General features: G+C 49.3%; 1 protein-coding gene across 1 annotated transcript; it reads left to right on the forward strand.

The window, feature by feature from the left end:
* Positions 1-1,312: 1,312 nt before the first annotated feature.
* LOC102539714 (integrin alpha-D) lies at positions 1,313-22,294 on the forward strand. The gene is given in 30 exon segments (XM_072942995.1): positions 1,313-1,412; positions 1,555-1,625; positions 1,751-1,811; positions 1,814-1,864; positions 4,623-4,753; positions 5,710-5,855; positions 8,300-8,469; positions 8,553-8,702; positions 8,905-8,978; positions 10,446-10,575; positions 10,677-10,819; positions 10,977-11,117; positions 11,210-11,419; positions 11,990-12,013; positions 12,015-12,121; positions 12,232-12,389; positions 13,248-13,402; positions 13,645-13,776; positions 14,617-14,690; positions 14,924-15,065; positions 16,655-16,768; positions 16,879-16,958; positions 17,072-17,155; positions 19,385-19,463; positions 19,624-19,731; positions 19,839-19,916; positions 20,119-20,232; positions 20,368-20,469; positions 20,734-20,844; positions 21,308-22,294. Coding segments are annotated over 30 exon segments (3,342 nt in total). The 3' UTR covers positions 21,410-22,294.
* The last annotated feature ends 287 nt before the right edge of the window (positions 22,295-22,581 follow it).

A 22,581-nucleotide genomic window follows, 5' to 3' on the forward strand; every position in this document is an offset into this window, starting at 1 on the left:
TCTTAAGAGACGCACGGCATTCAGGATTCTGTAAAGGAATGGCTCTCTAGAAGGAAACTTTTTTTTTAAATTTAATATCATATTTTTCACATTGCCCACTGTTACTCACAGTCGCAGCCTTGAAATTAAACTCCCTCTGCGTTGCCCTGTGAGACACCAAGAGGAAAGGGCAGAGCTTGCACTGTTCCCCGTAGGGCCAGGGAAGACGCTAGGCGATCCTTACGGGACTGTGGCGGGCACTTCTCTTCCACTTTTAAACATCAAGCCCCAATCAGCGTTTGATGAGCCTTTTTAAAACACTCTTGTTGGTTTCAGAATGTATTCGTATGGCATTGCCAAATTACCGTTGCTCAGCGGAGGGACCATGAGGTCGTATTTTCCATCGCCCTATACACTACATGCCATCTTTAGAAGGAATCTTCAAATGCCAATTAAAAAAAAAAAGAATTCTTTATTTTTAAAAAATGCCAATTTAACAAGGTTTGCCTGACTAATTAATTAAAATGCACTAGTATTTGTCTAGTGTCTTCATCTGAGTGGTGAGATGGTGGTGAGAACATTTTTCCAAATTAAAAAAGTCTCAGCGGGAGGGTACAGCTCAGCGGTAGAGCACATGCTTAGCATGCACAAGGTCCTGGGTTCAATCCCCAGGACTCCCTCTAAACATAAGTAGACCTAATTACCTGTCCCCCAGTAAATAAACATAAATTAAACAATTTTTTAAAAGTCTTTCCTCTCAGTTTTGCAATAAGTGGTTGCATTTCTATGACTGGATATAGATGTGGATTCTGAAATAGCTGCTTTAAATCGTCCAATTTTAATTGTTTATCTTCTATTTAAATTGTTCAGTTAATTATAGAATTGTCTATTTGTTTTGAAAGCATATCACTTCAGGACATTTTTCCATTTAACTTGAGGTGATCTGTTTCTTGAGTGGCTCAGAATGAGGGCTCCCAGGGGACAAGATGCATGGAACTGTGGTTGGGAAATGCTGCTTTTGTTTTGAATAGTTTTATTTTTGGTGAATGTTAAACACACACACACACACACACACACGCACATCTCAAACCATTTGCATACATGAATACACAGATATTTATATATATATACACACATACACAAACAAACAAAAGGTCCAGCGTGTCTCTATATACATGGGTTAGACTCGGTCTGATTTTTGAATAGCCTCACAAGTGGCCAATGCCAAGAGCTCCCCTCACAAAGTCTCACTTCCCTGTGACTCTTCTGCCCCGAAGCGCCTTGTGCCCCGACCCCTCCTGTGACTGTCTGTCCTGGTTGTGTCTCCAGACTCATGGTGGGAGCCCCCCTGGAGGTGGTAGCGGTCAGGAAAACAGGATGGTTGTACAACTGTGCGGTGGCCACCGGCCTGTGTTGGCCCATCTTGCTGGACAGTGAGTGACTCGCCTCCAGGCATCGGGGCCTTCAACCCTCCTACACCGGAGTGTCCCCTCCCAGCCTGCAGCCCGGACTCCACCACCTCCCCACAACTGAGGGTGTGCCCGTGAGTGTGACCATACGTGTTTGCCTTCTCAGCACCCCCAGAAGCCGTGAACATTTCCCTGGGCCTGTCCCTGGCGGCCTCCATCAATTCCTCTTGGCTGCTGGTGAGTTTTTCTGGGTTACAGGAGGGTCTCGAGGGAGGAACAGGGGCCGAAGGAGGCTGGGGCTGAGGGAGAAGTGGAGGGAGAGTTCCGAGGGGCCCCTTGCCTACACAGACCTCTGCCCTCAGGCCTGCGGCCCGATGGCGCACAGAGCCTGCGGAGAGAACACGTATGCCAAAGGCTCTTGCCTCCCTTGGGCTCCCATCTGCAGATCATCTCGACAGTCCCCGCCGCCCTGCCAGGCAGGTCCCTTAGAGACGGCAGTTCGGTGTGAAGCATATCCTGGTACTGCTTGTGTGCACAGAGCATGAAGCCTGAGTCTGGCCTCCCGTGCACAGGGCCCCTTCCCCGAGGCCTCAGCAAAGCCCAGAAGGGCTGGGAGCACAGTCTGGCCTGCCTGGAGGCGTAGCTCATGGCAGGAGCCATAAGTTGGACGAGCAGTGATGGTTCTGTTGGGACAGAAGGGAGCTGCTGCTGGAGGCATGAGGGGCCTACAGTTGCCACCAGGGGCAGGGGTGCTTCTTGGTTTTCAGAGGAAGGGCTTTGGGTGGTGAAAATTTGTGGTGAGGATGACAGATCCGAGGATCCACGAGGAAGGCATTCACTACTGAGCTGCCAGGACTTCCCAGACTCGCTCCTCCCCTTCTAAGCGGAGCAAATGATCGGACCGTGGGATGCGTGAGGCCCAATTTTGCCAGCACTTATGTCTTTCATAGCAAGTGGTGCCTAGGGCCCTGCTACAGCTTCTCTCTGAGAGTCAGTCTTTACACGTTCATCTTCTGCGTCCTTGGGCAAGTGGCTTCATTCCCTGGGCCTTAGATTCCTCACTGGTAAATGGCCTTTCATAATTGAGGTTATGAGGATTGAACGATTTGATATGTATAAATTGCTGAGTCTCGTACATGTGATAGCCATTGTGACTGACTTTCTAGCTGAAGGCCATGTGTTCACGGTAGGAGGAAGATACAGATAAACTGCCCCATCTATGGCATTGAAGGGAGCAGTGGGCCCCAGTTAAGAGCCAGAGGCCACTCAAGGCACGAGAACAGTGCCTTGGACCAGAGAAACCACGATGCCAGCCATGGTGGGCTTTTAGTCAAAGGTGAACCGGCAGCAGAAACACTCCCCAGACCAAATTGTGGAAGCAGAGTCCACACAAGGGACAGAGAGTGGAAAGGACTTTTGCGAGGACCATGCCCCACCTGGGATGTCTGTGCAGCCAGGGTTGGGGGGTGACATTTAAATACTAGGAAGTAAATGTCTTCTCCTAGATGTCTCCAGGGCTTGGGAGGTGGGATGCCTGATGAAAATGGGACATGGGTACATAAGCCTGATGCAGGTGAGGCAGGTCTGAGTAGAAGTGGAAGGACCGTGTGCCAGGCAGTGCTGGGTACTGCATGCCGGGTGTGCATCACCTTATGGCATCCTCACAAGATCCTTGTGGAGGCCAGGATGATCCTCACTTTACAGATGAGAAAACTGAGGCTCAGAGAGGTAAGTTCCTACTTTAGAAAGTAGCAGAGTCCAGAGCTTGAGCCAACCTTATTTGATTGGCTTGGTCCTTTTTCAGAAGTGGTTTAGCTGCAGCCGGGTGCCTGCGGTGGGAAGCCCAGTGGATACAGTAAAAGGAACAAGAAACAGAAGTGATGCTGTGAGGGCACTGGCCACAAACCTAGCCTGAGAGAGGATGTGGGGTGGTTTTGTGATACAACTAAAAATGTGGACACAAGTACAAGATGTGGTGACAGGGAACACCAGCTACCCAGCTGTGGGGGATGGATAACGGGTAAGCAGGGGGAGCACCTGAGGGCTTCTTGGCTTGCTGTGTGGGTGCACCTCAGGGCTGTGGTGGCCTGATCTCCCAGCACGCTGGGACCAACACAGGATGTGGAGTGCTGGTGGAGGCACAGACTGGGTTTTGCACACAGGCCACATCCCTCCACGTAAGTCTGGGAACAACCTGTGATGTCTTACTTGTTCATGTGCGTGTGATGTGTCTTTCTGTTATGGTGTGGGCCCCACAAGGGTAGGGATGAGATCTTTTTTAAAGCTATGTTCTTAGATCAGATTTCTCTGGAAACAGACTCTGAGGCTCTCTTGGGAATGTTCTCAGGAGCAACCCCTACTAGAGTGTGAGGGAGGCAGGACTGGGCAGCTGAAGGGGGTGGACTGTTAAGAGGCCTCAGCCGACCCACGGGGACTTGGAGCATGGCTGGATACATGTTGCCCCCAGGAGCCAGAGGTGTAACCTTGAGCAAGGCACCTGTCTTTTGAATGAGGTGATGCCTAGGGAGGGACTCCACTGGGAACCATCGACAGCCAACCCCCTGCAGCCGGGAATGAGCACCTCCATCCTGATGGGGGCAGGTCTTGGCGGCACACTTTAGCATCCCAGCAGGTGCGTCTTTGGGCCTAGAACAATGCCAGGCCCGTGGTGATGGTGGTGATAATAGCTTCCCCTTATGGTGTGCCAGGCCCTGTCTTTACTTTATGTACATATTGATGTTTTTAATCCTTGCAGTGATTCCATGTGGTAGGCACTGTTATTACCCATTTTACAGGCAGGGAGAACCGAAGCCCACTGAAGTTATGTAACTTGCCTGATTCACCACTAACAGGTGGCAGAGCTGGGATTTGAGCCCAGGCATGCTGGCTCCAGAACATAGACTCGGAACCACTTGGCTAACTTGCCTTCTCCTGTGCTCTACAGTATCCCTGCAGTGTGTACTCGATAAATATCTGTTAACAAGATGAATGAAGAGCCCACTTGGCCCCTATCCTCTATTTCTCCCCCTTTTCCAGGCCTGGTGGGAGGAGGGAGCAAAAGGGACTCCGCTGAAGGGAGAAGGGACTGGGGCAACAGATTTGGGCCTCCCCATGAGGGGTGTCAGGAACTGAGTGGGGATTGATGCCTATGCCAAGAATGCCCCCCTGACTCTGTGGAGCAGGAGGTAGTTGGGACCCACACACATATCTCTGGTTCCTCCCTCTCTCTCGCAGAGAGTCCAAATCAAGAGATGAACATTGTCTTCCTGATTGATGGTTCTGCCAGCATTGACCCAACTGACTTTAAACAGATGAAGAACTTCGTCAGAGCTGTGATGGGCGAGTTCAAGGGCACCAACACACTGGTGAAAACTGGGCTCCTGAGGCCTGGGCAGTGCAATGGGGGAGGGTCTGCCTCTGGGAAGGTCACCCTGGGAGGGAGCCTGGCATCACTAGGCTGGCTCAGTGGACCTGTGCTGTGAGAAGGCTAGGGTCCAAGGTCAAGGTGTAGTCCCAGTGCTAGCCGATTTGAGTCATGACCCAAGGAGTTTCCCCCACTGTATTTCTTATGTCCACACAGGAAATAACAGTGTTTTTGCTGTTTAGATACATTGAAAGGATTGTCAAATAATTTTGCTGGGAAATCTGACCAAAGGTAACTCAGCCAAATAATTGATGCTTTCTTTGTTATATTTTCCATGTAACTCATGGTTTATCTCATTATTTCCCACTTATTAGTGTTGATGTACAAATTCTTGAGAAGCAAGGAAGTATAGCCTACAAATTGATTTCATGTATTATAAGTGTTTTTAATTTTTAAATTTTTTGTTTAAAAACTTTATGTGACACTGTTGACTTTATTTTGGGGTGGAGATAATTAGGTTTACAGTTATCTATGTATCTCTATCTATCTATCTATGTGTCTGTCTATCTATCTATCTATCTACCTTTCTATCTATCTTTCTATCTATCTATCTATCTCTTTTTAATGGAAGCACTGGGGATTGGACCCAGGACCTTGTGCATGCTAAGCACATGCTCTACCACTGAGCTATATCCTCCCTCCATAAAAATTTTTTTAAATCTAAGTTTGACAAATATTGTGGTCAGCAAGGTTATTCTTTGTAAACTATGAAAGAAGAATTATTTGATTTTGACTTTCCTGTTTTCTTTTTGGGCCATTTATTATTTCTTTTCTAGGTGTCACTCTACATTTGTCAGGCCTCAAAAACATGGTTTGTAAGTCAAAAATTATTCCCAAATAAAAAGTTCATTAAAAAGCAGCTCCTAAGCCCCAGGGCCCTGTTCGTGAACTCCACAGTTCTCGCTGATGCAGTACTCAAACCTCCTGATGACCCACTTCAGCTTCAGCAAATTTCAGACCAGCCCGCACCCTCAGAGCCTGGTGGATCCTATTGTCCAGCTGACCGGCCTGACATTCACAGCCACCGGCATCCGGACAGTGGTGTAAGCTGCTCCTCCTACTGCCTGTGGATTCGCTGCTTCCTCACTGCTTTGTTGGGCTGCGTCTGCAGCCCTTCTCAGAGGCTGAGGGAGGCTCTGGGGAAGGGCTCACAGGGAACTGAGGTGGCTGTGGGCAGAGCCCTCCCTGGAGGGTTTCTTCTGGTCCCCTTGCTCGTGGCTCATTGCGCTCCCCTGATCTAGCACAGGACTCCCCTGCAGGCTGCTTCCCCTTTGCCTGGCTTTGGATTGACTGGACCCTGAGTCCACCTGGGCTTTGCTTCTGGGTTCCCGTCCTAGCTCCCTGTGTGCTACCTGGGCCACCCTTGAAGTTACTGACTCTTCCTAAGTTTCAGGAAATTGTCAAATGAGGATAAACTCACAACTTGGTTGTAAGGATTAAATGAGATAACATGAGCCAGGTGCTTCCACACGAGGTGTGCTAGATAAATGGTTGAGGATTTTATCCAAAAACTGGTGCAGCCCCTCTTTACCTCCCTGGAAGGGACTCAGGAATTATGGCTAAGTGTCTTCTTTGTGCCTTTTCCCCCACTCGTCTCCCTTTATCCCTCATCCCTCACCCATTCAAACCCTCCACACGTACCATGTGCTTGCTCAGCACTGGGGGCGAGGCGGTCCGAGAAGAAAACGGCTTAGGTGGTGGAGCCAGAATAGAAAGTGTGGTTCTCTTGGGGAGGAACTGGGTGGAATGTCTGGAATCCTCAACTTCCTGCATACTCTTCGGTGCTGTCCTGGGCATGGTGCTGGAGAAATGCTGAACAAGGGATGCTGTCTCCAGAAGCACCCTCTTTACTTTTGAGCGGCTTTTCTGCCTTGAACACTGACCTCTTGGGACTGAATAACTGGGAAGAAAGCCTCTATTCCTTGTGTTGAAAGTTGCATAGGAGAGGCGTCCCTTCCTAGCCCCTGAAGCTCCTTCTCGTAGTGGGTGACGGTGTAGTTCTCATCCACATCATTCCTGTTCCCATCTCCTCCCCGCTCTCTGAAGCCAAGCCCAAGCCACTGACTGGTGGTGGTGGTGGTATTTTTCTTTTTTAGACGTTTCATTACAAAAAAGACAAAAAGTTAAAGCATTAAGGAAATTTTTGAAAGAAAGAACTATTACTTACAGTCCCTCTAGCCAAACACTTCACAGTATTTTAGCAATAAGAAAGCGTAAGTACAAACAAAAAAGTATATCCTACCCTCAAAGCACACTGTCCTTTCCATCCTTGTCTTTATTCATACGTATTTTATATGGTCACAATTAGAGCAGAAACTATTTCCATCCTGCTATTTCCCCCCTCCCCGTTTATGTAATAGATGTTTCTCTGCAGTTTTTATTGTTTCCCTTTGAAAAGGTTGCGTACTTTTCCACCCAGGGGCTGGATCATGATTTGCTAAACCCCTTCCCTAATGTTAAACATTTAAGTTGCTTCCAGTATTTTATTTGGCATATGTACGTTATTTTGTGTGCACATGTGTGTATGTGTGTTTATTCTGGGTTTGTTGAACTACATGAGCGTATAGTTACATTTTTCAGTCGTTTGTAACAGCTACCATAGAATTAATACTTACCTGTTGGCCAGTCACTGTTGTAAAAGCTTGACTAAGCTTGACATAGTTTGATCTCAGAATGACCTGATACTGTTTGTCTCAGTTACCTATTGTTGCTAACAAATCAGTCCCAAGGTTAGTGGCTTAAACAGCAACACTTCTGTTACTATTTTTCGTGACCCTGGGGCTCAGCTGTTTTCACGCGGGGTCACTCGTGTGGCTGTGGCCAGGTGGCATCTGAGGCTGGAGTATGAGAGCTTCATTTGCATGGCTGCTGCCTTGGCAGGACTGGCTGGAAGGCTAGGCTCAGCTGGGACGGCTGGGCCTCTCTCTTCACGTGGCCACTCCATGGGGTGCCTCTAACAGGTTGGCTAGACTTCTCTCATGTGGGCTCTGGGCTCCGCAAAGTGCAAAAGCTACCAGGGCTCCTTAAGCCCATACCTGGCACAGGGTCACTTCCATTGCACGCTGCTGATTAAAGGGAGTCACAGGCCAGTTCAATATGGGAAGGAGATCGGGTGTGGCTCACTAGGGGCTGTCTTTGAAGACCAGCCGTGAAACAATTACTCCTCTCATCTTGCACGGAGAGAAGCAAAGGCTCAGAGAGGTGAAGTAACTTGCCCAGGAGTGTCTGACCCGTACTGCCTCCTGGGAGTGGATTCTTTACTGGCTGACACTTTAAGAACAAGGAATACGAACGAGTACTTTTACTGTGCGTCATACTATTTATTGTTAGTATAATTTTCAAGAAGGGCTGAATCGATTTCTTAACATGCCTGACAGAGTCTCAGGGTTACCAAGACTCCCCAGTCTCTCCAGATGAGCTTCTAGTGCTGCAAATGCTTTCTTTCCAGAATCTCAGTAAAGTCACCCCCCTCTTTCTTCCTTGACAGGGAAGAACTATTTCATAGTAAGAATGGAGCCTGCAAAAGTGCCAAGAAGATCCTCATTGTCATCACAGATGGGCAAAAATATAAAGACCCCCTGGAGTACAGTGATGTCATCCCCCAGGCAGAGAAAGCCAGCATCATCCGCTATGCCACTGGGGTTCATCCCCTTCCTCGTGGCTCCCCCCAACTCAGCCTGCGACTCACCCAGACAGAAGGGCTGGAAGGTTCCTCCTCCTCAGCTGCCTCTCTGCTACAGGTGGGAGATGCTTCCAGGAACCCACTGCCAGGCAGGAGCTGAACATCACTGGCTCAGCGCCTTCAAAGGACCATGAATTCAAGGTGGACAACTTTGCAGCCCTCGGCAGCATCCAGAAGCGGCTGCAGGAAAAGATCTTTGCAGTTGAGGGTAAGTGGGCAGTGAGGTTAGGTCTTGGAATAGAAAGGGTCCTGACTTAGTTGTCCTCCATAGGCCTGAGGATCCATCCCTACTCAGAGCTCATCCAACACTGTTCCCCAGAACCTAAGCTCCAGACCACCTCTCCTCTCTTTGCTCTGAGTCCTCATGGTCTCAAGATCTCCAGGAGCCTGAGTGACCTGTTTCCCTGCAGGAACCCAGTCGAGGACTAGTAGCTCCTTCCAGCATGAGATGTCACAAGAAGGCTTCAGTTCAGTCCTCACCACGGTGGGTGGAGCCATAGTATGCTTGATAAACGAGTCTCAGGCACCAACACTGTGCCAACCCTGGGCTGGGACCTGGGACCCAGAATAAATAAGAAAGCAGACCCTATCCTCAAGCTCACCATCGTCCAGGAGAGACACACGGGCAGTGTATGCAGGTGCTGGAAGCACAGCAGAGAACAGGATAGCCAAGGTTCCTGCTCTCCGGGAATGCATTACTGGTGGGAAGAGATAGCAAACAACAAACAAAGACTCTCAGATTGTGCTAAGCATTGGGGTAGAGAAAGAGAGGTGATCAGAGGAAGCCTAAGGAGTGACAGCTGAGGCTGAATGATGAGAAAGGGCTAGGCCTGGGAAAATCTGGGGAGAGATTGCTCCAGGCTGAGGAAAAAGCAAGTGCAAAGGTCGTGAGGCAGGAATAAGGTTACTATTCCTTAACCTTATTCCTTAACTTATTCCTTAACTATTTTTCGCACTAGAGAGACAGAAGGGCCAGCACAGCTGGAGCAGAGTGGGCTAGGGGCAGCATGGAAAGAGAGCCAGAGAGATGGGAAAGACCATGCAGACCAAGGAAACCACAACACGGCCTGACTTGCCAGAAAGGACATGTGTGTTCAAAATATCCAGAAGGATTTGCTTCCAAATAATTTTGAGGGTGATTGAGGGGCATGCAGAAACAGAACAAGCTTATCCATGAATTAATCCCTGATGCTAGGTCGCCGATACTTTTGGATTCAGTATACATTTCTTTCCACTTTTGTATATGTTCTAAATTATCCATAATCAAAAGTTTGAGGGGGAGAGTATAGTGCAGTGGTAGAGTGCCTGCCTAGCATGTACAAGGTCCTGGGTTCAATCCCCAGTACCTCCATTAAGAATAAATAAATAAACATAATTATCCTCCCAAACAAATACAAATTAAAAAAAAAACATATCCCAAAAGTTTGAAAAGGCAATAAACAAAGTATTCAGAAGGGGAAACACTTGTCGCTTCTGGAGGGAGCCCAGGAAGACCTCACAGAGGTGACTTTGAGGTTAACTCTTCCAGAGGGAGGAGTTGAGTCCCAGAAAGAGAGGAGAGAGAAGTGTCCAGGCCAGAGGTTTGGTGTGTTTTGGAGGAGAGGATTTGGTTTGATTGGGAAGGATCCTAGATGCCACCTTCAGGGGCTTGGTGACAGGGAGCCATCTTGGTTTGCCAGCAGGGTGGTGGCTTCACATTTGGGTTTGAAGAAATCTAGCTCTGGGGCAGTAGATGAAGAAGAGGAGAGGAAGTGAGGAGGCAGAAGGGCAGCGGGTGAGGGCTGAGGCTGACTGTGACAGTGGCAGTGGGGAAGGACTGAGAGATACGGGAGTCAGGGACACGGAAGCTGCGGTGAGAGCCTGGGAAGAGGAACTCCAAATGGCGAGTGGAGCCAGCGGCAGGCAGTGCTTCTCCTTCCCACCTGCTCAGCCCTGGAATCTCTCCTCCCAGGATGGACCAGTTCTGGGGGCTGTGGGGAGCTTCAGCTGGTCTGGAGGGGCCTTCCTGTACCCCCCCAAAATGAGCCCCACCTTCATCAACATGTCCCAGGAGAACGTGGACATGAAGAACTCTTACCTGGGTGAGACGGGGCTGCGGCTGGAGGGTCAGGCAGGGCTGCTGGGGAGGGCGGGGCCTGGGGGCGGGAGGGGAAGCCTTTGTGCTGAGGCCTGGTCCCCTCAGGTTACTCCACTGAGCTGGCCCTTTGGAAGGGGCTATAGAACCTGGTCCTGGGGGCCCCCCACCATCAGCACACCGGGAAGGTTGTCCTCTTCACCCAGGTGTCCAGGCAGTGGAGGCCGAAGGCTGAAGTCACAGGGACCCAGGTTGGGCGTGGAGGAGGGTCTCCAGGGGCAGAGAGGAGGGAGATGAAGTGGGTGTGGGGTGGGGAGAGAGGTGCTGGTGGCTGAGGAGAGCGGGACCTGGCCCAGAAGGGGTCCTCTGGCAAGGGCAGGCAGGATGACTCCAGGCTCTGCCCTGCAGATCGGCTCCTACTTCGGGGCCTCCCTCTGCTCTGTGGACGTGGACAGAGATGGCAGCTCCGACCTGGTCCTCATCGGGGCCCCGCATTACTATGAGCAGACCCGGGGGGGCCAGGTGTCCGTGTGCCCCTTGCCCAAGGGGGTGAGTGGCTGACGGGACCTGGGTTGGGCGGAGTCTGGGAGTGGGTGGAGGGCTTGCCTGGGCTGGGTCCTGACTCTTGTTTTCTTCTGCAGAGGGCTAAGTGGCAGTGTGGGGTCATTCTCCAAGGGGAGCAAGGCCACCCCTGGAGTCGCTTTGGGGCAGCCCTGACAGTGATGGGGGTTGTGAATGGGGACAAGCTGATGGACGTGGCCATCGGGGCCTCGGGAGAGCAGGAGAACCGGGGTGCCATCTACCTGTTTCATGGAACCTCAGGACTGAGCATCAGCCCCTCCCACAGCCAGGTGAGGCCCCCCTGTCTTCTGCCTCTTTCTCCTGTTCCACCTTCTTTCCCACGTCTTAGATTCGCCTGATGCTGCCTCCGGTCACCGGCCTTATTGGTGACCATTCCCCTTTGAGCAGCTTAGTAGTCAAGAGATCAGGGCCCCAGGTCAAATGCCTAGCCAGCCCTGTTAGCTGCGTGGGCTTAGGCAAGTGACTGATTTAGCCTCTGTGAGCCTTAGTTTCCTCCTATGAAACATTAAAGGATGAACGAATTCCACTGGCTTCTTGTAAAGATAACTCAGTGAGAGCGCTAAGCACTGCATTCCTCACATAGTTAAGAAGGAACAAAGGAGGAGTGAATGAATCTGTGATGAGCCTATTGTTGTGCACTGGTGTTGTCATTAGCCTGCACCCTCATGGTCCTTGTTGGACCACAAGTGCTCCCCTCTCCGTCTTGGGACCCTGCTCTCCACTTCTCCTCTCTCCTCTCTCCTTTTCAACTTCTCCATTCAGTGTCCTTCCCAACTAAGGTCTTCTCAAACCTCCAATCCCCTTTCTTTGACTTCCCCTCCTCCTTTCTCTCTGGCCAGTGGATCGCAGGCTCCCAGCTCTCCCCCCAGGCTTCAGTATTTCGGGCAGTCACTGAGTGGGTGTCAGGACATCACTCAGGATGGACTGGTGGACCTGGCCGTGGGGGCCCGGGGACACGTGCTGCTGTTCAGGTGACAACTTCTCCCTTGTCTACCATGTGTCTAATTCACCAAGCTGTCCCCTCCCCCATTCTCCTCCTAGAGGCCAGAGGCCTGTCCTCAGCCCCTGTGTGTACCCTCAGGAGCCTGCCGGTGCTGAATGTGGAGGTAGCTATGACATTCACACCCCCGGAAGTGGCAAAAGCTGTGTACCAGTGCTGGGAAGATGTGCCCGACACCCTGGAAACTGGGGACATCAGAGTCTGTCTCACTATCCATGAAAGCTCACAGGATCAGCTAGGTGAGTTTCCTTCCGGTAGACCCAGACATGCCCCCCGCCCCCCGCCTGCTAGAGGTCTGGACAGAATGGGCCCAGGGATCCAAATCTGACCTCCCATCCAACCAGCTGCCCTTCTCTCTGCCTCTGCCCACACCTCGGCCTCCAGGTTCTGTCTCCAGGATACATGTGAAGTCTGCCCACTTCTCTCCACCAGCCCCAGCTACTGCCTTCCTTGAGGATGCCTTCTCCTTCCTACCTACACTTGGAGCTGTGTCCACGTAGCCTCCACCCACCAACCCCCCACAGACTGGTCCTAAACATCCCTCACGTGCCCCCTCTTGCACTGATAAAGACCACAGTTCTCCCTTGCAGTGCCCCTGCTGATTTAGCCCCTCTCTGCCCCTCCAGCCTCACCTCATCTCACTCCTACTTACTCCAGACACTTTTGAATTCATGTGCCAGCCTCTCTGTTCCTTCTGGTCTTAGCTGCTGTTCCCACAGTCTGGAATTTTCTCCACCCCACTCTTCACTCGACTCCTGCTCATCCTCCAGGTCAGAGCTGAGACAGGCCCTTCCAGAAAGACGTCTCTGACCCGCAGTCTGAGTTAGCAAGGCCCCCCAGTACCACAGAGAATCCCGCCCTGGCACGGATCACGCTGGGATGTTATGTCCCACATGTCCATCTCCGTTTCTAGACCGTGAGCTTCACTGGGGCAGGGACCATGTTTCTCTGTCTTCTCCACATGCATCCCTGGCACCTGGTCCAGTTCCTGGCCCAAAGAGAGCACTCAACAAATCTTCATTGCATGAATAAATGGAAACAGAAGTCCGAGTTTCTCTTATTTAACTTTCCGGCTTCCATTCCCCCTTGTGCTTCAGGTGACGTCCAAAGCTCTGTCAAGTACGATCTGGCATTGGATCCAGGCCGTCTGATTCCTCGTGCCATTTTTGATGAGACCAAGAACTGGACTTTGACTTGAAGAAAAATCCTGCGGCTGGGGGATAACTGTGAAACCCTGAAGCTGTTTTCACCAGTGAGGACTTTGGGTTCCTGGAAAGGGAGATGAGGGGAAGGAGCCCAAGGCTAGCCTCCCTGCCGACTGAGGTGGGAATGGTGGAGAGGCTCGGGCTGGAGGGGAAACTTGGGACCAGGGAACCTGGCTCCACAGCTTGAATGGGGCACTGGACAGTGGGGAGTGTATGCAGTGGAAGAGAAGCCATAGTGGTAGCAAGTAAGGAGGAAGATTGTGGGTCTTGAAAGCCCTTTCTCCCCCAGGGCTGTGTGGAAGACATAGTGAACCCCATCATCCTGCGACTCAACTTCTCCCTGGTTGGGGAGCCCATCCCCTCATCTCAGAACCTTCGCCCTGTACTGGCCATGGGCTCACAGGACCTCTTCACTGCTTCTGTAAGTCTTCCAGTGAAGTCCCAGGGATGTGTTGACTTTCACAGTGGCTCCCTGTGCTTAAGAACTTACAGTGGCTCCCAGCGGCCCAACAACCACATCAAATCTAAAATACGTCCCCCCAGTTACCACAGTCCTGCTTAGCTTGGACCCCTCCACACATCCCAGCTGAGTATCCACTTTATTCCAGCATAAACTCTCTGGATCTCATTCTGCAGATTCTTCCCAACTTTTCTCATTTCTACCTCTGTGCCTTTGTCCATGTCATACCTCTTACTTGGAAAACATTTTCTTCTCTCCACCTCAAAGATCTCCTCCCATCCCCAGGAGCCACAGTCTTTACCTCCCTCTCTTTTGAAGACCACACTCAGCATCTGTCACTTCTTCCCTGGCTTCTTACTGCGTCACGGTGATTTCATGCCAAATATCACATGACTGGACCGTGGCACTCTACTTCTACTCCTGTGGCTCTCTTGGAACTGCAGGTTCCTTGAGTGCAAGAACTGTGTCTAATTCACCTATGGTTCCCACCTTTCCTCACCCTCCACCCAACCCAGAACCTGTTTCGTTACTGATACTTCATAATGTTTGTTGACTAGTTGGTCCAATGTGAGTTGGATTTGACTCCTCAACTAAACTTTATGTTCCTTGAAACCAAGGATCTTGTCCTATCTCCTTTTCATAGTCTAGCTGCCCCTCTCCCATTGCCCTACTCCTCACCAGTATCTAGCCTGGTGCTAGGTGCAGGTGGTGCTCAGTAATACTCAATGGGATGAGTGCTCACAGTGAGGGGATGGAGATGGATTAAGACGGATGGGATGAGAATATACTGTTTTGCTGCAGCTCCCTTTTGGGGAGAACTGTGGGCAAGATTACCTCTGTGAAGGGGACCTGAGCATCAGCCTCAGCTTCTCAGGGTGAGCTCTATCTCCTTTCATAGCCAGACAGCCAAGCATTTGGGTCTCCCATCCTCCTAGGATGAGAAGTCCTTACGTTTCCCTTTGGCTCACTTTCCAACAAAGAAATGTTTTTGATTGGAAGGTTATCAGCCCATAGCTCATGAGTTCTCACAGCCCTGCCCCTGCCCGTGACTCAGTTCCAACCTACTTCCAATGGAGTCTCTCTCCTGGCCTTGTCCTTCCTCCTTCAGCCTGCAGACCCTGGTGGTGGGGAGCTCCCTGGACCTCAATGTGACAGTGAATGTGTGGAATGAGGGCAAGGATTCCTACAGAACTGTGATCAGCTTCCACTATCCAGCAGGGCTGTCCTACCGACAAGTGTTAAGAATCCAGGTAAACAGCTCCCTTGGGCTCTAGTGGCTGGGACCTCTCCCCTGTCCTGGGTTATAGTAGATTCCTTTTAATTCTTCTATGATGAAATATAAACACATGCACAGAAGTGCATAAGGCATGTGTATAGCTTTACGAATAATATTAAGCAAAGTCTATGCAATTAAAATCCAGGTCAAGAAATAAAGCACTGGGCAGAGGGTATAGCTCAGTGATAAGAGTGTGTGCTCAGCATGCATGAGGCCCTGGGTTCAATCCCCAGTACCTCCATTAAAAAAATAAATAAGTAAAAATAAAGATAAATACCTCCCTCACAAAACGTTTTAAAAACTAAAGCACTGCTAACACCTCCAGAAGCCCTTTCACTATGTGCCTTCCTCATCATAACCTCACACTCTCCCCAAAGTTCATCACTATTCTAACTTTGTGATAATCAAATCTTTGTATTTCTTTATCATTTTACCACCCATAAATACTTTCCTAGACAATACTGTTGGATTTTGCCACTATTTGAACTTTAAAGGAATGGAAACATGTTGTAAGTTTCTTTTTTCCCTGAAATTAAAAAATTAAAGTATATCAGGTGTACATTAATGATTCAATATTTTTATAAATTATACTCCATTTAAAATTATTATAAAATATTGGCTATATTTCCTGTGCGGGACAATATATCCTTATATCTTACTTATTTTATACATAGTAGTTTGTACCTCTTAACCCCTTACCCCCATCTTGCCCTTCCCATTCCTCTCCTCAGTAGTGACCACCAGCCTGTTCTCTACATCTGTGAGTTTGCTTCTATTTTGTAATACTCATTTGTTTATTTTTTAGATTCCAAATATAAGTGATAACAATGTTATATGTTATTTTGTGTCTTTCTTCTTTTCTTCAATATTATGCTAGTGAAATCCATCAATGTTGTGGTCTATAGCTATGGAACATTTCACTGCTATATAGAATCCCTTTGTATGATGATACCACAATTTATTTACTCACTTGACAATCAGTGGTCATTTGAGTTGTTTCTGATTTTGGCCATGACCATTCTTGAGCACCAAGTCTTTTTCTTCTTTTTCTTATTCAGTTGTAAGAGCTCTTTACATATTCTGGTTACTAGTTCTTTCCCAATTATATATGTTCCAATATCTTTTCCAATCCTGCTGCTTGGTCGCTTGTCTTTTTAGTCTCTTTGTACTGTCTTTTAATAAACAGACTGTCTTAATTTGATTGTGGTTGCTTTTTATCTAACTTTCCCTTTGTATTTAGTGTTTTGTGTGTTTATCTTGTTTAAGAAATACTTCTCTAGTCCAAGGTTATAAAGATATTCTGCTATATTATCTCTTCTAAAAGATTGATAGTTTTGTCTCTTCACATTTAAGTCTTTAATCCAGTGGAGATTTATTCTAATGTATGGAGTGAGGTGTTTGTTTGTTTGTTTGTTTGTTTGTTTTGTATGGGCCAATTTTCCCAGGACTATTTACTGAAAAAAATCTGTCATTTCACTCACTGCTCTGCAATGTCACCACTTTTATATATCAAACCCATATATGCATGTGGGTAAGTTTTTTTTAATTCTCCTCCTCTGGAAGCAACCCCATCAGCGGCCCCTGCACCTGGCATGTGAGGCAGTGTCCACTGGGGACGAGGGCTTGAGTAGCAGCGGCTGTAGCATTAACCATCCCATCTTCCAAGAGGGCACTAAAGTCAGAGCTTCCCCCCAACTTCTCATGACTCTTCTCCCCTGTCCTGACCCATTTCCTTCCCTCACTCCCCCATGGCCTTCCCTATCCCCATCCCTTTCTTCTTCCCTCAGGGCACCTTCATGGTCACATTTGATGTCTCCTACAAGGCCACCCTGGGAGACAAGTTGCTTTTGACAGCCAATGCAAGCAGGTGAACCCAGGCCAGGTATGGTGCATCCCCCACCCTCCCATCTCATGCCCTAGCTGGAGACTCCTCTCCTGGATTCCTTCCCAACCAGGAACCACCCCCCTACCTCTCTCCAGTGAAAATAATAAGCCTGCATCCAGCAAGTCTAACTTCCAGCTGGAGCTCCCAGTGAAATACGCTGTCTACACGGTGATCAGCAGGTACTTAATCCCTGGCCCTCCCCCGGACCTTCCTCCAATCCTAGTTCCTCCCCTTGCAGGCCAGCCTGCTCTTTTGAAGATGGGTATCTAAGCTAGCTGCCCTGACTCCTCACATGGGACTTCTTGTGACAGCCATATATTTATACCATAATAGCATATTCCATCATTCTTGCTTCTTCTCTGATGAATTGGCCTGGTGATGGGACACATACGCCTTGCCACCATGCACATTCCCTCCTCTCTCTCCAAGATGCAGGCTTCCTTTAGCATGAAGCCAATTCTGTCCTTTGGGCTAAACACAGATGTGCTGAATCGAAGCTACTCAATGAAAACTGAAGCTTTTCTGAGTACTCAGAGGTGGGGAGTCTGTGCCCAACAGGATATGGTCTGTCACCACACAGAGCAAAGAAAAGGTCAGGTTTTCATAAAACTCAGAGGAGAGCAGAGATGTGAGAAATTGTTGGGAGGGCCTTTAAGAAACCAAGGTCAAGGCAGGAAAGGCAAGTGTAGGGCTGCTGCTCTGGGTTCTGAAGGTGGGTGAGGGAGTGGGGGCGGGCCAGGCTGGGAGCAGGACAAGGGGCCCCACATACCTGGCTAAAGTCCAGAGCTTTTAGAGTTGGTCAGAAGCTTATCATATAGTTGTGGGACGGAGTTTGCTGCTGTTGCCGCTGATGTGCCAATTTTTAGGGGAACTACGTGGGGGGTCAAGTGGTGTCATTGCCCTTCCAAACTGTGTGTGTGAATTTCCCCTTCTATCCATGGGAAACGCTGAAACTTATCATAAGAGCTCACAGTTACATATACTTAACGATATGCCAGGCATTGTTTTATGTACTTTATATGCATTTACATTCATTTAACCCTTCTGTTAACTCTGTGATATAGTTATTATTATACCCCTTTTTGCCAGCAAAGAAATCCACAGGTTAAATAACTTAGCCCTGTCATTCAGCTGGTAAGCAGCAGAACCAGGAATCAAACCCAGATGGTCTGGGTCCAGAGCTGTGCCCAAGGGCCATATTATACATGCCTCTCCAAGGACTGGAGAAGCTGAGTGGTCTACTCAAATTTGAAAAGAGGTTTAGAACTAGAAGAGTTTTAGGTGATAAAACTGAAGCAGAGAGAGAGAAGGGGGTGGGATGGGAAGCAGAAAGGAAAGTTAGCATCCTAAGGGGGAAAAAGTAGATTTTAATATTTATGGCACCACTACAAGCCTCATCGCCAGTCTGTTGCACTATTATTAGCATCCCCCTTTTAAAGAGGAAAAAACTACAGGGGTCCAGAAAGGTTAAGGAATTTGCCTTAGGTTACTCAGGTAGGGAGATGTGAACCCAGGTGGTCTGGCTCCAGGGTCTATGTTCTTAATCATCAAGCTGACAGTCACATCTGTGGGAAAACCAAGGGGGCCCATGGAGTTCCTGTAGGGCTGGCCTGGCTTCTACTTGCTAGTCACTCTCCTTGCTTGCCTGATTCCACTGAGCTCTTAGATGTTAAGCTCTGGGATGGCAGGGATCATGGCTTGTTAACTGTTGACTCTCCAGAAACAAGCACACAGCCTGGCACATGGTAAATGTTTACTGAAGGAATCCATGGATGGATGGATGGATGGATGTATGGATGGAAAGCCACCAGCAGTCTGGAGATTTTATGCTCACCCATGGACTCAATGCACCATCTTTCCTCTTTTACATTTACTTAACTGCCCCAGGATAGCACATCAGTTTCTCCCCATCATGGAAGGACTAGCACTCCATCTTTTACCGAGTGATCCAGGCCATGGTTCCCTGAGGTCCCCTCAGGCTAATTTGTTCTGGCAGCTGCCTCTGCAAGCATTACAGGAGACCAACATTGTACCTACTAGAGAAAGCAATGGGAACACCTTTATCCATTGGGAAATGTTTTGATATTATGAGAGGTGATGTTCAAGTTGGGCCTTTAAGTGAAACTTTCTAGAGGGATGAGCAGGCAAGAACATTCTAAGCAGGAAAAAAAAAAAAAAGCTTGAGCAAAGTCATGGGGATAGGAAAGAGCAGGGGTATCAAAGGACAAGCTAGCAGTTCTGGGTGACCAGGGCAAAGGCCATGGAGGGGAGGCTGTACAGGTACGTGGGGACAGTCATTGTTCCCCCCGGTCATCTGCTGGGCCCAACAGAGCTAGCAGGAGGCTGGGGTGCAACTGAGGATGGTCCCAGGGCTGTTTTTCACCAACAAGCCCTCCCTGTCTCTACAGGCAGGAATATTCCACCAAATACTTCAATTTTTCAGCTTCTGATGAGAAAAGCAGAAAAGAAGCTGAGCATCAATATCGTGTGAGAGGCCAGGGAATACTCACGTCTGTCCCTCCCACGGCGCTGCTAATGGAGGAAGCCAGTAGGGGAAGATGGAGAGGAGTGGAGGGCGAGAGCCAGAGAAGGGGTAGGATTTGGGATGCTTCAAGGACAACAGTAATGTTGTCTCCATTTCCTGCAGGTGAATAACCTGGGTCAGCCAGATCTCGCCCTCAGCATTCATTTCTGGATCCCTGTCCTGCTGAACAGTGTGGCTGTGTGGGACGTGGCTGTGGTGGCCCCTTCGCAGGTGCCCATCTGCCTTTCCTCACTCTCCAGGGTCTGATCTCACAGTGCCTCGTACCCTCTTGCCAGTGAACTGTTGATCATTCTGCGGCTATTGCTCTCCCTCCCTAGAGGCTCCCCTGTGTGTCAGAGAGGGAACCTCCCCAGCATCCTGACTTCCAGACCCAGACTCCAGGGAGCCTTGTGCTGGTGAGCAAGGCCATGGACTCCCACTGCAGGACCAGCTATACGTTGGGAGACATAGGCGAATGTACTGCTAGGTTGCAGCACTATGTTTACGACCTGTAATTGTTCATCTATTCCCCACCCCATATCTGACCCACTTTATTTTCTCCCATGGTCTCTTCTTAAGTGAAGACCCTGCTCAGCTTCACTCCTCTCCTGACCCTAGGACTGCTCCATTGTCGACTGCCTGAGGTTCCACTGTGACATCCCCTCCTTCGGTGTCCCGGAGGAACTTGACTTCATCTTGAAGGGCAAACTCAGCCTTGGCTGGGTCAGCCAGGTGTGGAGGCCCAACAGCAGAGTCCCTTCCCCGACTCCAGTGGGGGCTCATATGTCTGTGCCCACCCGAAGGCAGGGCATTTTCTAACCCTGAGCCTTCCCCAGAGCTAGTTCCCAGCTCTCTCCTTTTTAACAGATGTTGCAGAAGGAAATACTGGTCATGAGTGTGGCTGAAATCACATTCAACAGATCCATATATTCCCAGATTTCAGGACAGGAGGCCTTTTTGAGAGCCCAGGTAGTGACTGTATGGTGGGCAGTGGCCAGGCTGGCAAGAGGGCTCCTGATGCTAAATCTGTGGTGCTGGGTGCGGGGCTTGCAAGCCTGGAGGGAGGAAGGATGGAGGTCCCTGGGTAGGACAGTTGTCCCTAAGCCTATGAGTGCTTCTGTATCTCAGCCCTTGGAGCAGAGCCTGGTGAAGGAGGGGAGGGAGGTAAAGGCTGGGGACCTGGGAAGAGCCTGGAACGGCAAGAAGCCTGATACTTTCTGATCCCCCGATCAGATGGTGACAGTGCTAGAAGAGTATGAGCTCTATGATCCTGTCCCCCTCATCGTGAGCAGCTCTATGGGGGGACTGCTGCTGCTGGCTCTCATCACAGCCGTCCTGTACAGGGTGAGTGTTTTCATCACCCCCTTGACACCAACAGCATCCGACCCCAGCCGTCCCACAGACAGGATGGTACAGCAGGAAGAACTCAGACAACGAAGTCAGGCAGTTCTGGGTACACATTTTGACTCTCACTCACTGTTTAATGTCAGGCAGCTTGCTCTACTTCTCTGGGCCTGTTTCCTCATTTTTGAAATGCTAATAATGCTTACATCACAGAGTGGCTGGAATGAGACAGACAAGAGGCCAAAGGATGCAGAATCTGCGCTTTTCTGCTTCGGATTATGTGTATAACTACTGAACTTGGCACACAGTAGGTGCTCAGCACACGAGAGCTGTTGCTCACATAAGCGTTCTGGCCCACAAATACAAGTCAGCTTAGTTCCTTTCTTCTGTCTCAGCTTTTCCCTACTCTCAACTTCCTGCCCTGCCCTCCTATCCAGATTTTCTGATTTATTTCTCCTCATAGTGTGGCTTCTTCATACGTGAGTACGAAGAAATGATGGGTGACAAGTCTGAAGACGCTGCCACATTGAGTGGGGAGGATTTCACCTGTGAGGCTCCCAATTAGCCTTTGTCCTAATAATCTACTTTTCCCATTTATCTCTACCCCTATTGGTTGATCTTGTCTTAACCTACAAATCTATTTCCATGGCAATAATTTCTGCACAGATCTGGACTGGCCTGAACAACTTACCAGGTACTAAGTCATCTTCCCAAGGTGTTGAAAGATTTTCATATTTTTATATACCTGCCAGAATTCTTCAAGGATGACCCACATTATAGAAGCAGGCATGATGTCAGCATGAATTCTCATTTGTGTAAGAACTGTGGCATTAAACGAAGATGTTTGTAACAGGTTCCTTGTATGAAAGAGCTCTAATCCAGAGACCTGAATGCTGGTCTAGTAAGAGTTAGGGGCAGGTGGACCTGCTCGTCGGTAAAGAAAATGTTCTCTCACTTTCTCGGGTGACTGGGGAGTGTGAGTGTTTTTTCCTAATGGTGCTGTGAGTAATGTCAGGAGAGGAGGCCAAAAGAAGCTCTCTCTGTCTGTGCTGGTCATGGGTTTCAGCTCAGGCTTCAGGCTCCCAGGTAATGGCAAGTGAGCTGACTGTCCTAGAAGGTGAATGAAATGTCCAGAGTTTGCTTGAACCAACATCCCCCTTGAATGGTGTCCCCAGAAGCTAGGAGAACCAGACTTCCAGAAAGGAAACATCTGTTCCCCCAGCTAATACGGAAGACCCATTAAAGGTGGTCACAGAGAATGATCGAAACATTCCACATCCAGAATTGGGTCACAAAGCCTCACATATAGGGCTGGCTGTAGAATCTATGTTTGAAATCAGGGTTGTTTCCAGATAGCTGGAATCCACAGATGCCCTCTATGTGTGTCAGGCGAAAAGTGGTACTTCAGGGTCTGCAGCCCTGAGTCCCCACGGGGCCTCTGATGAGCTGCCTGAGCTTAAGTCATTAATCTCTGAGAATCTCAAATTCCTCCCCTAGAGAAGGGGCAACCACAATTATATTGTGCTCCCACAGTTACTGTGAGTATGCTGTGTATCTGAAAGCTCTTTACAGCCGAGAGCCCTAATTATTAATAGGTGAGAGAGGAGCGACCATCTCATACCTGTTCATCAAGGATGTTCCCCAAGTCCCTCGCAAGTCAGGGCCTCAGGAAGAGCAGGTGGAGCGTCCACTGCGCCGTGTGCATGCTCCCGGAGAGAGCCATCGACGCCCTACCCG

The sequence above is a fragment of the Vicugna pacos genome, chromosome 18 (assembly GCF_048564905.1).
Source record: "Vicugna pacos chromosome 18, VicPac4, whole genome shotgun sequence".
Taxonomy (NCBI): Eukaryota; Metazoa; Chordata; class Mammalia; order Artiodactyla; family Camelidae; genus Vicugna; species Vicugna pacos.